This window comes from Anomaloglossus baeobatrachus, chromosome 2, assembly GCF_048569485.1.
Source record: "Anomaloglossus baeobatrachus isolate aAnoBae1 chromosome 2, aAnoBae1.hap1, whole genome shotgun sequence".
NCBI classification, from domain to species: Eukaryota; Metazoa; Chordata; class Amphibia; order Anura; family Aromobatidae; genus Anomaloglossus; species Anomaloglossus baeobatrachus.
In genome coordinates, this window is record NC_134354.1 from 653,739,531 (window position 1) to 653,753,380 (window position 13,850).

Sequence of the window (13,850 nt, forward strand, 5' to 3'; positions counted from 1 at the left end):
CACTGCTATGGAGCGCACTGCGTTAGCGTGCGCTCTGTTTTGTGCCATTTTTTGCACATATACGTTTCTGCAGACGGACACCCGAACGTAGTCCACCTACGTTCGGGTGTCCGTCTGCAGAAAAGTATATGTGCAAAAAATGGCACAAAACAGAGCACACGCTAACGCAGTGCGCTCCATAGCAGTGAATGGCCCTGTCAGGCGCATGCGTCCGGAACACGCTTTGCAGAGAGGGGGAGGGGCGGTTCGGACGGATGCTCCGACGGGACCTGTGAGCGGAAGGTAAAACGCAATGTGAAAGGGGCCTTAGACTCATCTCTAGACATGCTCTGTGCTCACCTCCATGTTAACACCACATTGAGTTGTATATTTAGTGCCAAGGACATTATAGGTTTAATAATAATAATAATAATTAATAATATAATAATATTTATTCATTTATATAGGATTCTGTCCTTTCAGAATAGGAACCCCTTTTCCATAGCATGCTTTGTATTACATAGATATATTTTTTTTACTAGACAACAAAGCCTCATGTTCTCAAATAGTTTTACAGATCATGAGGATGTAAAACTGTCAAAGATTAGGCCAAACATACTCACTTTTATTGAAATACTCTGCTCCATAACTTTCCTTGACCTCGTCTGTTGCTTGTTCCCATAAGAGTTTAATACTGTGCTTATGTGACTGAGGATTTGTCAATTCAGTTTTAAAAAAGCCTGGTTCGATGATAGAAACTTTCACTCCAAATGGCAGCATTTCACGGCTGAAAGAGAGGAATAATAATATTAATAATAATAATATGTATTCATTTATATATCGCTATTAATTCCACAGCGCTTTACATACATTGGCATAATGTAACTATACAACATGTACCACAATCACTAAACCTGTGTCATTCTTACCTGTAGTTCTTCATGGTTGTCTTTATCTTCCCTAGCTATACAAACAAACAGTGCACATCCAGAATTGGATTCTGATTCTTTATTAACACATAATATACAAAATTTCAAACAACACTTCCCCAAACACACAATGAAAAACACTTAAGGGGTTGTCCAGGTTTGGCTGGATGCGACTTGCACATTCTGTTAAGACATGTCTGGCCTTACTCATTTTACTTGTATTAATGGAGGTTGCACATGTCTAGTTGGCATGTGACTGCATGTCTGCAAATCACATACTTGTGGTCACACGCCTGCTCAGCATCAGACTGGCTAGCGGAGGAATCTCCAGTAATGCCAGGCCTGGATTCAGTTACCTGCATTGCACTCCAGAGCTCTCGCCTGAGCTCCAGAGTGCAGCCTAGACTGAACCGCGAGCGCCAAGTGTTTGATTCCCCGGTGACTGCAGACAGGCCGGGCTGATCTCTGGTGCTCTCACCTGAGCTCCGGATTACAGCCCGGCCTGTCCGCAGCTGTCATGAACTGAACCACAATCGCCGGGGAATCAATCACTCGGCGCTCGCGGTTCAGTCATGCAAACTCTGAGATCAGTCTAGGCTACAGCTGAGAACTCCGGAGTGCAAAGCAGGTAACTGAATCCAGGCCTGGCATTACTGGAGATTCCTCCTGTAGCCAGTCCGACGCTGCGCCCGCTCACTCTCAGCGCTTAGAATCCTGACAGTGCGCAGTGTACACAATGTAAGGATCCACAAGTCGTCAGTCATATAGAGTGACTGTAGATTTGAACCCCAAGGCTGGACAATCTCTTTAAAGAGGGCCTATCATCAGGTCATAAGTGGGCAATTTTTGCTATTATTTTATTCTTGCTGCTCGCGAGTATTACTTTTTTTACATCTGCCATATGCTTCTAGAGACACGGGTCTTTGTATTTAGTGCTAAATTTTATTGTTGTTACAAAGGGGGTGTGGCTCACAGGGTAATTATACAGAGCAGCCCAATGACATGCCCCCAGAAAATCCTGCCAACAACGCCCTCTTGGGAAGGCCATAAAAGTTAGCACTAACTAAAAAGACCTGTAACGCCTGCCTGGATCAACAGACTTAGATGGGCTGTAATGAGGAGGCTAGAGGGAATCCACTCACCAAGCAGGACCCTTAGAAACCTGAAGCCCTTTAACCCCTATACAGGGATTTGGAATTACACAGGGCCCTGGAGATCACTACCTATGGAAGGCTGCAGTCCGAGGAGAGTAGTCGCCAGGCAGGGTCAAACCAGGAATAGCAGAACAGGGACAGAATCGGCAGGCAAAGACGTAATCAGAAACAAGCAAGCAGAGGTCAAAACCGGATCGGGCAGCGAGGTACAAAAACAGCAGGCAGGAGTGTAGTCAGGAAATAAGCGGTATTCAGCACACAATATCACAGGACAAAACAGGAGCCAGAATTCTCAGAACTATCTCTGGCAGTGGTCATTTGACAGGAGGGGAAATAAGAAGGGTGTGGTGTCTTCCCATTGGCTGTAGCTGAATGATGGTACTTCAGCTAGCAGACATCCGCCACCTACAGTCAGCCAGTGGTACTGCAGATCCCCAGGAAACCCAGACCAGTGGATGAGCGGAGCCTGCGCCCACCAGCGCCGCCGGCATCGACTCCTCTCCCATCACCAGCACTAACCACGGCAGGAACATGGCGTCGCCTGGCGATCGGAGCAGAAGTCGATGGACCGGACTCCAGTTGTGACGTAACAAGACCCATATCACTGGAACCGTATGGCGGATTAAAAAAAAAAATAAAATACAAAAAGCTTAATATTCAGGGTAGCAGCTAAAATAAGAGAAAAAAACAATCCACATTTGATCTGGTGTCAGGTCCCCTCTAAAAATCTGTTTAAGGTCCTGGAACACACAAATAATTTGCCCCCCCCCTCCTGTTTGGCCTATGTCCTCAATATGGTTACCCACCTAATACCTGCAACAACCCCTAATCAACCACACAAATATACAGTACATCAAAGTGTCAGAGCAAAAATAAAATAACTACGGTACATGGAATAAGCAGTCCAGATGAAAAGGACCCAGTACATTATTACCCCCGTGCCTTTTTTGTCTAGTTTTGTGTTTTTCGTGTGCCTTCTTTGTTTTCAACAAAAATCATTATATTTGTGGCTGTTTTGAAATTAATTTTATATGTCCTCACCTGTTTTTTATTTTCTCTTTTACGCTTTGAGTCTAGTAATTCCACAGATTTTAGCATGATTATTAAAAAGTTGACAAATTTGGTGCAACTTCACTCCAGTCCCTCCCTGGTGTATTTTTGGGTACACCAGCTCTTTGGAGCAATTTTTGCAACTTTTGGGATCAGTATACATTTTTTTTTTAATCTCTTGGAGTTTTCCTGTGGATTTCTATCAACAGCACAGATTAACCACTTAAAAAGTGACCATCATTTTACTTTTCATTTTATAAATCCATAGTGCACATGGAAATAAGCAACTTTGTAATATATCTTATCAGACAAATTTTACTTTTTTCTAATTATCAAAATTCTCAATTCTGAGATAAAATCTGTATTCAGTGAAGACTTTCCCATTACTGAGATAGGGGATGGCAGTTGGTGCTGAGGAGATTTGTAGTGGCCCGGTCCAGATTGTGTCTGTTTCTTTAATTACATTTACTTATATGTAATATTATGTTATATGTTATAAGTAAAGCATTTTTCATTTGTTGTGTTCTAGCACCATCTACTGGTGAAAACTGTAAGAATCTGAAGTGTGCATTGGGTGTTATCCTATTGGCTAGTTCTTGGTCACATGGCTCAATAGGTGGAGCTATTCTCCAGCCTCTGTCTGGAAAGAACTGGAATGTTCTGGTTCTGGCTGAGTCTCCTCTGAGGGAAGACATTATGTGGAGTTTCTCTTCACCACAAGACTCCTGCTAGGCCCGAGGCCTAGAATTTCACCATTTACTGATTTTTACAGCCAATGTGCTGAAGGCTTCCTATCCTGAATCCTAACTGGCCAGATATACGTCTCTTCAGACAGTAGGGCATACTGAGCATATACCAAACCCTACTGCACGCAGATTGGGGAAGTTTGAGGGTCTCCCAACCCACTGCAATATTAGTGGCTTGCATGCCTTTGTCCACGCACCAGCCGTCCGGTCCCCGTAGCGTGCTGTGCAACTTTCTACATTTGCTTACAAGTACTGCACTTGTCTGAACTAGCAGTGAAATCAACCCCAGGACTCCAGGTCTGTACAATCTTATTACTGTATCATATCTACCCTCTAAGCTCAAGAGACTCTGAACCTGCTAAAAGCATACCAGAATTAAACCTGAAACAAATCGGGCTCTTAAAAGCTCCAGAACCCTAATTGCACTTCATCATTCAACTCCAAGCTGTATTTACCGTGGCCTACCCACAAAAGACTAAAACATACAGTATATTCCGTGTTGTTTTCCTCTGTTACCGCTGTATTAAAGCAACTGTTATCCCCAAGACCGTGTCTGTGCACTGTCCATCAGCTGTGGATACTGTGTGGGGGTGGATAGCAGGGAACATCAGGGCCTGGTAGACCACCCAGGGAACACAGCCCCTGCAACCTCGTGCCAGAACAGCAACTGTGACATATAGAACATTTGAGGTCCTCTGTCCCTGGGCCCTTACAGATTCAATGTAGATAGAAGAAGGAGGAGGGGGCGGAGCTCTGACTCTAGCTCCTCCCTTTTCTAGCTACATAGAATCTAATCAGTAACTGCCATATCCTATCTCGGAAATGGGAAAGTCTTCACTGAATACAGATATTACTTCAGAACTGATAATTTTAATAAAGACTAATCAGTTCTGGCAGAAAAAGAAGCAAATTTATTTGACATGATATATTACAAAGTTATGTATTATAATGTATACTATTGATTTATGAGATAAAAATTAAAATAACGGTTGCACTTTAATCTCTTCCTTTGGCATTAAAAATTAAAATGACGGGTATGCTTTAATCTCTTCCTTTGGCAACTATGGTTTTTCAACATGTGAGTCTATAGTAGCTGATTACATCCAAGCTCTTTATATTGTTGTCTACTATACAACTGTAGCAGGTGACCAATTTTTTATACCATATTGCCGTTCACCACCAGATAAGACCTAATGCACTTTTCTTGCTCCTCTGCTCTTTTTCTCTTTGCCTCCGAAAGTCACAAAACATTTCCAGACAAGAAGAATGCCCATTTTTGACTTTGTGCCGTATTCATGAATCGCATGCGTCATTTTAACCCCTTCAGCCCCAGAGCGTTTTCCATTTTTGAGGTTTTTTTTGCTAACCTTCTTCGGAGAGCCGTAACTTTTTTATTTTTCTATCAATCTTGCCGTATGAGGGCTTGTTATTTGCGGGACAAGTTGTACTTTTAAATGAAACCATAAGTTTTACCATATAGTGTACTCGAAAACAGCAAAAAAATTCCAAGTGTGGAAAAACTGCAAAAAAAGTGTGATCGCACATTAGTTTTTGGGATATTTTATTCACCGTGTTTACTATATGGAAAAACTGATGTATCACTGTGATGCCTGAGGTCGGTGCGAGTTGTAGACACCAAACATGTGTAGGTTTACTTGTATCTAGGGGTTAAAAAAAATTCACAAGTCTGTCAAATAAAAGTGGCGCACGTTTTGCGCCATATTCCAAAACCTGTAGCGTTCTCATTTTTTGGGATCATTGGCTCAGGGATGGCTTGTTTTTTGCGTCTCAAGCTGACGTTTCTAATGGTACCATTTTTGCGCAGATGCTACGTTTTGATTGCCGATTATTGCATTTTGCGCAAAACCTGCGGCGACCAAAAAACTAAATTTTGGTGTTTGGAATTTTTTTGCCGATACACCGTTTACTGATCAGATTAATTGATTTTACAGTTTGATAGATCGGGCGTTTCTGAACGCGGCAATGCCAAATATGTGTATATTTATTTTTTTTAACCCTTTAATTTTCATTGGTGGCGAAAGGGGGGTGATTTGAACTTTTAGGTTTTTTTTTATTTTTTAAAACTGTTTTTTTTAACTTTTTTTTATTTTATTTTATTATCCCCCTAGGGGGCTATAGAGATCAATAATCCGATCACTCTGCCCTATCTGTAGATCTCAGCTACAGAGCCGAGATCTGCAGATATGCTGCTTTACTCTCCGTGCTGTCACTATGCCAGCACTGAAAGAAAGTGACTCATGTTAGCTACAGGCGTCATCACATGACCCTGTGCTACCATGGCAACCACCGAAAGTCACGTGATCACGCACATGACTTCCGGTGGGGGCGGCGATAAGTGAAAGTAATGGCCGCGCGCATATACATCTCGCTGCCAGACTTTGGCAGCGAGATGTAAGGGGTTACATGTTGCGGGTGGAATGCGATTCCACTCGTAACATGCAGGCACATATGTCAGCTGTTGAAAACAGCTCATATGTGAGCAAATCGCCTCAAACTGCCCACGGCAGGGGGCGTGGATTAACCTCACACGATCCATGACGGATATATCCGTCATTGGTCGTGAAGGCGCCTAAAATGACAATGAATACCACCAGACAAAAAAGGAAAGTGACTTTAAAAAAAATGCAAATGATGAATTGGGGCCAATATACTCCATATGTATGCGAATAGCATGCACCTAAAAAAGATCATGCAATACTGAACAGTTTAAAAGCTGAAGAAAAAAATGGGGGGAGATGGTGCGGAGGCAGGACAAAAGAACGCAAGAAGCCCCATGAATATCGCTGTTTCCGCAGCTTTCTCAGGCGTTACGATGTGTACACCAATAAAGCCCGCTTTACACGCTGCAATGTATCTTACAATGTGTCGGCGGGGTCACGTCGTAAGTGACGCACATCTGGCATTGTAAGAACATTGCAGTGTGTGACAGGTACGTTCGATTGCGATTGAACATTAAAACGTTCATCGCATACACATCGTACCTGTTTCTAGAATTGCACGTTAGATTGTTCATCGTACCCAGGGTAGCACACATTGCAGTGTGTGACACCCCGGGAACGATGAACAGATCTTACCAGCGTCCTGGGCTCTCGGCCCACAATGCGGAAGCAAGGAGGTGGGCGGGATGTTTACGTCCCGCTTAGCTCCGCCCCTCCGCTTCTATTGGCCGGCTGCCGTGTGACGTCGCTGTGACGCAGAACGTCCCTCCCACTCCAGGAAGTGGACGTTCGCCGCCCACAGCGAGGTCGTATGGGCGGGTAAGTACGTGTGACGGGGGTTACTCGTATGTGCGGCACGTTCAACAAATTGAACGTCCCACACATACGATGGGGGCGTTGCAAATCGCATACTAAATCGTATGCGAAATTGCAACGTGTAAAGCAGGCTTTAGGGTCAGCACACACAGTGAGTAATACGGAGCGAGTGGAATGCGATAAAAAAATCTCATTCCACTCAGACCAATATTACTCTATGGGGCAGCTCCCATGAGCGATTATTTTCTCAGCCCTAGTCGGACTGAGAAAACAGTCGCAGCATGCTGCGGGTGCAATCTGATTCTGTTTCACTTGCACCCATTCAAGTTTATGGGGGAGAGAGAAACATCACATTGCTTTCGCGTTACACCGGTGTAATGCGAGAGCAGTGAGATTCTCGCATCAGCCGGCAACAGAGGAGAGAGGGAGATAAATCCCTCCCTCCCCTCCACAGCTATGGTTTGATGGCACGATCAAACCACAGTCGTATGAGAATCGCATGACACTCGGCTCCCGCTGTGTTGCAACCGTGTGCTGAGCAGTCGCACAAATCTCCGCGTAGCCTCAGCCTAAGACTAATATAGGATGTGTGAATAATGCAAATGATACATAAATGTTTACATCCCTACAGTATGATTGGAGCGAGACACCTATATAAAGTGCTAGAAACATGGTGCCAGCGATGTACTCCATGAGGAATACACACCCTAACTCAGTGTCCCAAGGTCTGCTGTTCATGCCACTTCTGATAGGAGTGGAAACAGGAACATCTAAAAATGTGCCTCACCTACTGTTCTATTTTATATGAATAAATATATCTAGTGTTACACAGGAAAATCTTATTTCCTGCAATAACTCCGAAAGCTACCAGTATTTTTGTGGGTTTCCCCCATTGATCAGATATTTATAGCATAAATATACTAGAAATGTTTATGAATGAATTGCTTCAATATATTAGCTGTGCATTAAAATCCAACTGTATCCCAGTCATTACAAGTTACGCTACTCACTGTAAATATAACAAACCCAGTTACTCCACTAAAAGTAAACATTAAATATACAATGTATTTAACATAAAAAAAATAAACTAGCAGAAGCACTCCTAAAGTTTTTATCCTCTTGATATATTCCAATTATCGTATTGTAGGATATTACAAAAGTGAGTACAACCCTCACATTTTTGTAAATATTTTATTATTATATCTTCCATGGGACAACACTGAAGATACGACACTTTGATACAACTTAACACACAGCCATTAATATCTAAACCACTGGCAACAAAAGTGAGAACACCCCTAAGCGAAAATAGACAAATTGTGCCCAATTAGCCATTTTCCCTCCCCGGTATCATATGACTCATTAGTGTTATAAAGTCTCAGGTGTGAATGGGGAGTAAGTGTGTTTAATTAGTTTTATCACTCACACACTGTCTCATACTGGTCACTGAAAGCTCAACATGGCACCAAATGGCAAAGAAATCTCTGAGTATCTCAAAAAAAGAATTTTTGGTCTACATAAAGATTGCCTAGGCTATAAGAAGATTACCAACACCCTGAAACTGAGCTGCAGCACAGTGGCCAAGACCATACAGCAGTTTAACAAGACAGGTTCCACTCAGAACAGGCCTCGCCATGGTCGACCAAAAAAGTTGAGTGCACGTGCTCAGTGTCATATCCAGAGATTGTCTTTTCAAAATACACATATGAGTGCTGCCAGTATTGCTGCAAAGATTAAAGGGATAGATGGGTGTCAGCCTGTCAGTGCCTGTCAGTGCTCAGACCATACGTCACATACTTCATCACTTGGTCTGTATGGCTGACATCCCAGAAGGAAGCCTCTTCTATAGATGATGCAGCATCAAGAAAGCAAGCAAACAGTTTGCTGAAGACAAGCAGATTAAAAACTTCGGTTACTGGAACCATGTCTTGTTGTCAGGTGAGACCAAGATAAAATTATTTGCTTCAGATGGTGTCAACTGTGTGTGGCAGCAATCAGGTGAGGAGTACAAAGACAAGTTCCTGTCTACAGTTAAGCATGATGGTGGTAGTGTCATGGTTTGGGGCTGCATGACTGCTGCCGGTTGTGGGAGTTTACATTTTATTGAGGGAACATTGAATTCCAGCATGTACTGTGATATAAAGGAGCAGAGCATGATCTCTTTTGAAACTGCACTGCAGAGCAGTATTCCAACATGATAACCCCAAACACACCTCCAAGATAACTCCTGCCTTGCTAAAGAAACTGAGGGTAAAAGTGCAAGACTGGCCAAGCGTGTCTCCAGGCCTAAACCCTATGAGGATCTGTGGAGCATCCTCAAAGGGAAGATGGAGGAGCACAAGGTCTCTCACATCCACCTGCTCCATGATGTCACTATGGAGGATGGAAAAAGATTCCAGTGGCTCCTGCAAAGCACTAGTGAACTCCATGTCCAAGAATATTAAGGCAGTGCTTGAAAATAATGGTGGGCCCATAAAATATTGACACTTTGGTCACAATTTGGCCATTTTCATTTAAAGGTGTACTTACTTATTTTACCAGCAATTTTGTCATTAATGGCTGTGTATTGAGTTATTTAGAGGGCACACCACTGTTATACAAACTGTACATTGACTACTTTTCATTGTATCAAAGTGTCAGATCTTCAGTGTTGTCCCATAAAAAAATATTATATTTACAAAAATGGGAAGGGTGTACTCACTTTTGTGATATACTGTATGGCACTATGTACTTTTTGCTCATTTTGACCTTCTACTCGGTTCATTTTTCTCTTTTCTGTGCTCTATATAGAAACAGGAAGTCACTTTTCCTTGCATGAGTAATCCCCCTCTCCACTCCTCCTCCCTGCCATTGACTTTTGCAGTGATGAGTGAAGAAGGGAAAAGAGACTTCCTGTTTCTACAAAGAGCCTCGAAGGATTAAATTAATCATAGATCAAATGGAAACGAGAAGAATTAAGTGGTTAGAACTAGCTAGAAAGGAGAAATGAGCAATTGTAAGTACACAGTGCAATATTTTAAGAAGATATAAATTTTGATGGGAAAGCTCCTTTAAGTAATGTCCTTTGTAGATTTGATGACTTATGTGTTGAGTGGGTACTAACGATGCCGCTGTATGGTCATGGAGATCTATGGACTTACACACAACCACTCCCATATATTAATTAATATATCCCTTTCAGCATTTCCTTTCGCAATCAAATGCCATTCTAGATGAGTCCATTGTATTGACAGTTTGGCTTTAATTTAGCCTTGATTTATAGTTATAGTAATGTTTGCATCAAAACAAAATGGTATCTAACAGGATACACACCGAAGGCTGTCGGAAAAGGATTCTATTCCATACTTTGACATGCCATATCCTCCACTAGTAATACTGATTCTGCCGGCCACGCTGCCCACATTTACAAGACGTCCTTGTGCTTTCCGTATCATCGGCAACATATTGAGCGTCACATCAATAACTCCCAATAGGTTTACTTTCAGAACCTTCAAAAAGTCATTTGTGGTCAACCATTCATTGGTGGCTCCTGGAATACCAATGCCTGCATTGTTCACCAGACCCCAAAGACCTGGAAATGAAAGGAGCCAGATACGAGATGTTATGGTTACCATGAAGTTGATTAATCGCACTGATTGGATTGATAGAAACAAGCCTATCATAAAAAAATTGTTAAAAACTTAAACTTAGCAAAATCGGTGAGAAAAATCAAGGAAAGTTTCTGATAAAGAAAAGAATCAATATAGAACATAACAGACTAATCCTGGACAAAGTAAGTCCATAAAAAAGGAAGCTTCAGAAATGCTATAAAAACACAATCATTTTATTGTTATATAATTAAAAATGAACTATTAAACACTCAGCAAAAAGTATCAACAGACAAGAGTGGCTACAAGCACTACAAGTGCAACCAAGGCAAAGACAGAATAGTAAAAAATAAAGAGGAATATATAGCTCAATACATATGACAACAAATCAAAATCCAGAGGCAAATACTAGGGGATATGCCTAATGAAGGTGCAAAGGAACTGCAGTTATTGCATTTCAGCCTAAGGATGTGGTCAGGCATTGGTGGACATATCACTGGTTCAGCCGGTGCCGGTGCCCAGAGATGAAGGGGGACCCATACAGAGCGGTTAGTAATAAGGGCAATGTGGCCAGTTGTTCGGAGTCTGAGGCTCTGGGGGCCCATGGTCAGATTGCCCTCATCTGTCATAGGTGGTGTGTAGGGCTGGGAACAATCCTGCTGCACAACTTAGGCAGCAGAGCCGCAGGAATCCATTCTCTGGGGCTAAAATCTTGTTGCTCCTGTGAAGTGATAATGTCACCAGAAGGGTTGGGGCCTCCTCATCCAGTGCGGAGCTGATCCCATCATCCCAGGGTTGTGGCTAAATCCCAGTGGCTAGAAGGATCTTGGGTGTGACCAGCTTGGTTAGTGGGCATAACTGGCTTGATTGGTGGGCGTGGCTGGCTTGGTTGATGGGCATGGTGCTGTTTCCTCTCTTCCACTATAATGATGCAAGGGGGGCTTTGCCTCCCCCTGCACACCTCCTATATGGGGGTCTTACCCCCAGACCCCCGCTTCTATTCTACACACCTCCATGACCACGTGGACTTAGAAAATAATGTTTCTTACTGGTATCAGCTATGCTGATGGAGGCCCTGCCCCTTCTGGTCACATAGGCATGACATCAGCAGAGGTCCCTCTGTCCACTGGGATTTTGCCATTACTATCAGATCAGTGCTCAGCGTTGTGCTCTAGCTGTTGTTGGAAATGATGAGAAGCTGTGGTGAGGTCACATAGAGGATTGAGGGGCTGCACCAAGAAGTGAGGGGCTAAGGGGGAGTAATGGGAAACAGTGTTTGTTTCTTGGGGGGTGCACAGGATAACTGGATGTTCCTACATGAGGACTGCATATTGGGGAATTGCCCAGGGAAGGTGCTGCATATTGGGGGATTTTACAGGGAAGGTGCTGCATATTGGGGATTGTACAGGGAAGGTGCTGCATATTGGGGAATTGCCCTGGGAATGTGCTGCATATTGGGGGATTGTACAGGGAAGGTGCTGCATATTGGGGAATTGCACAGGGAAGGTGCTGAATATTAGGAAATTGCATAGGAAAGGTCGTGAATATTGGGGAATTGTACAGGGAAGGTGCTGCATATTGGGGAATTGTACAGGGAATTGGAATTGCACAGGGAAGGTGCTGAATATTGGGAAATTGTATAGGAAAGGTGGTTGTACAGGGAAGGTGCTGCATATTGGGGAATTGTATAGGGAAGGTGCTGTATATTGGGGAATTGTACAGGGAAGGTACTGCATATTGGAGGATTGTACAGGGATGGTGCTGTATATTGGGGAATTTCACAGGGAAAATGCTTAGTGGGTAATTGCATAGGGAAGGTGCTGCATATTGGAGAATTGCACGGGGAAGGTGCTGCATATAGGAGAATTGCATAGGGAAGCTGCTGCATATTGGGGAATTGCATAGGGAAGCTGCTGCATATTGGAGAATTGCACGGGGAAGCTGCTGCATATAGGAGAATTGCATAGGGAAGCTGCTGCATATTGGGGAATTGCATAGGAAAGGTGCTGCAAATTGGGGAATTGCCCAGGGAAGGTACTGCATATGTGACACCCCGGACTAGCCAGGGAGTCACAGACACAACATCACACACACCCCTCTCCTGGATAGGTGACATCAGTCACACAAAAACCCTTGTTGCCACCCTCCAGGGTCTGATGTCCACACCAGGTGGGGCGGAGCCAGGCGGTTGGCCCCACCCACCGAGGAGTTCACAGGCCTAGAGGCAGGAAAACACAACAGTTCAGTTCAGTACAGTACAGTTCAGTGGAGTACAGTACAGTGGAGTTGAGTGGAGTTGAGTGGAAGGAGGAGAGAGGAAAGGCAGAGGAGGAAAGACACGCACAGGCGGACCTGAGACCAGGCCCGCCAGTGGAACTGCTAGGTGTCTGGGTCGGAGCCCAGGCACCTCCAGCAAGGTCGGCAGACGGTGATGGCCGTCTGCAGGAGTTGGCAGCATGGTCGGTGGAACCGTAGGAACAGGGTCGGGTGGTGGCCCGCCGGTACCGAACCAGGGAGCCGATTGGGAGCCAAGCACCAGGCAGAGTACTCAGACCCCGACTAGGCTAGAAACCGCCCTGATACTCAAATTCACTGATTGCGGTCTGGACCTCAGGGGTTCATTCCCACCCAAGTCCCGATTGAAAGCAACAGCCCAACCATCCAGGATAAGTGCCACCGCCAAAGGCAAGAGATCCAAGGGGCCAGCATCTGCGGGCAAACGGGCTCCTCCGACACTTACACGCCGGGGAGCGGACTACTAGTGTCCAGGCACAGGAGTCAACATCTACATAACACAGGTGCAGGGAAACGACAGCCATCACCAACCCGTCCAGGGAGAACACTGCAGCCGGCTGTGGGCCACGTCCATTCTGCCGTTTGGTTTACCAGAGACTCCGGTATCTTGTGTATCAGAGTGAGTACACCAGCGCCTTCGGGCCGCGCACCGCACCTGCGTCCAGTACGCCCACGCTCCCTCGCCTCAGCACCCTTCCCTCGGGCCCCCGGGACCATCGCCCCTGCCCACACAGGGGTTAACACCGAGCTGCATAACACCGTCCCCGGGAGGCCTAGTCAACGGCAGCGGTGGTGTCCACCATACAATCACCACAACCCGTGGGTGGCGTCACAA

General features: G+C 44.5%; 1 protein-coding gene across 1 annotated transcript in view; it reads right to left on the bottom strand.

The window, feature by feature from the left end:
- The window catches only part of LOC142292006 (retinol dehydrogenase 7-like), a 47,182-nt gene that overhangs the window by 11,731 nt on the left and 21,601 nt on the right, over positions 1–13,850 (bottom strand). Inside the window, exons 3-4 of the mRNA XM_075337040.1 lie at positions 10,446–10,704; positions 603–766 (exon numbers count right to left, since the gene is read on the bottom strand). Of these exons, the coding sequence (XP_075193155.1) occupies positions 603–766; positions 10,446–10,704 (423 nt within the window). The remainder of the gene's footprint in view (positions 1–602; positions 767–10,445; positions 10,705–13,850) is intronic.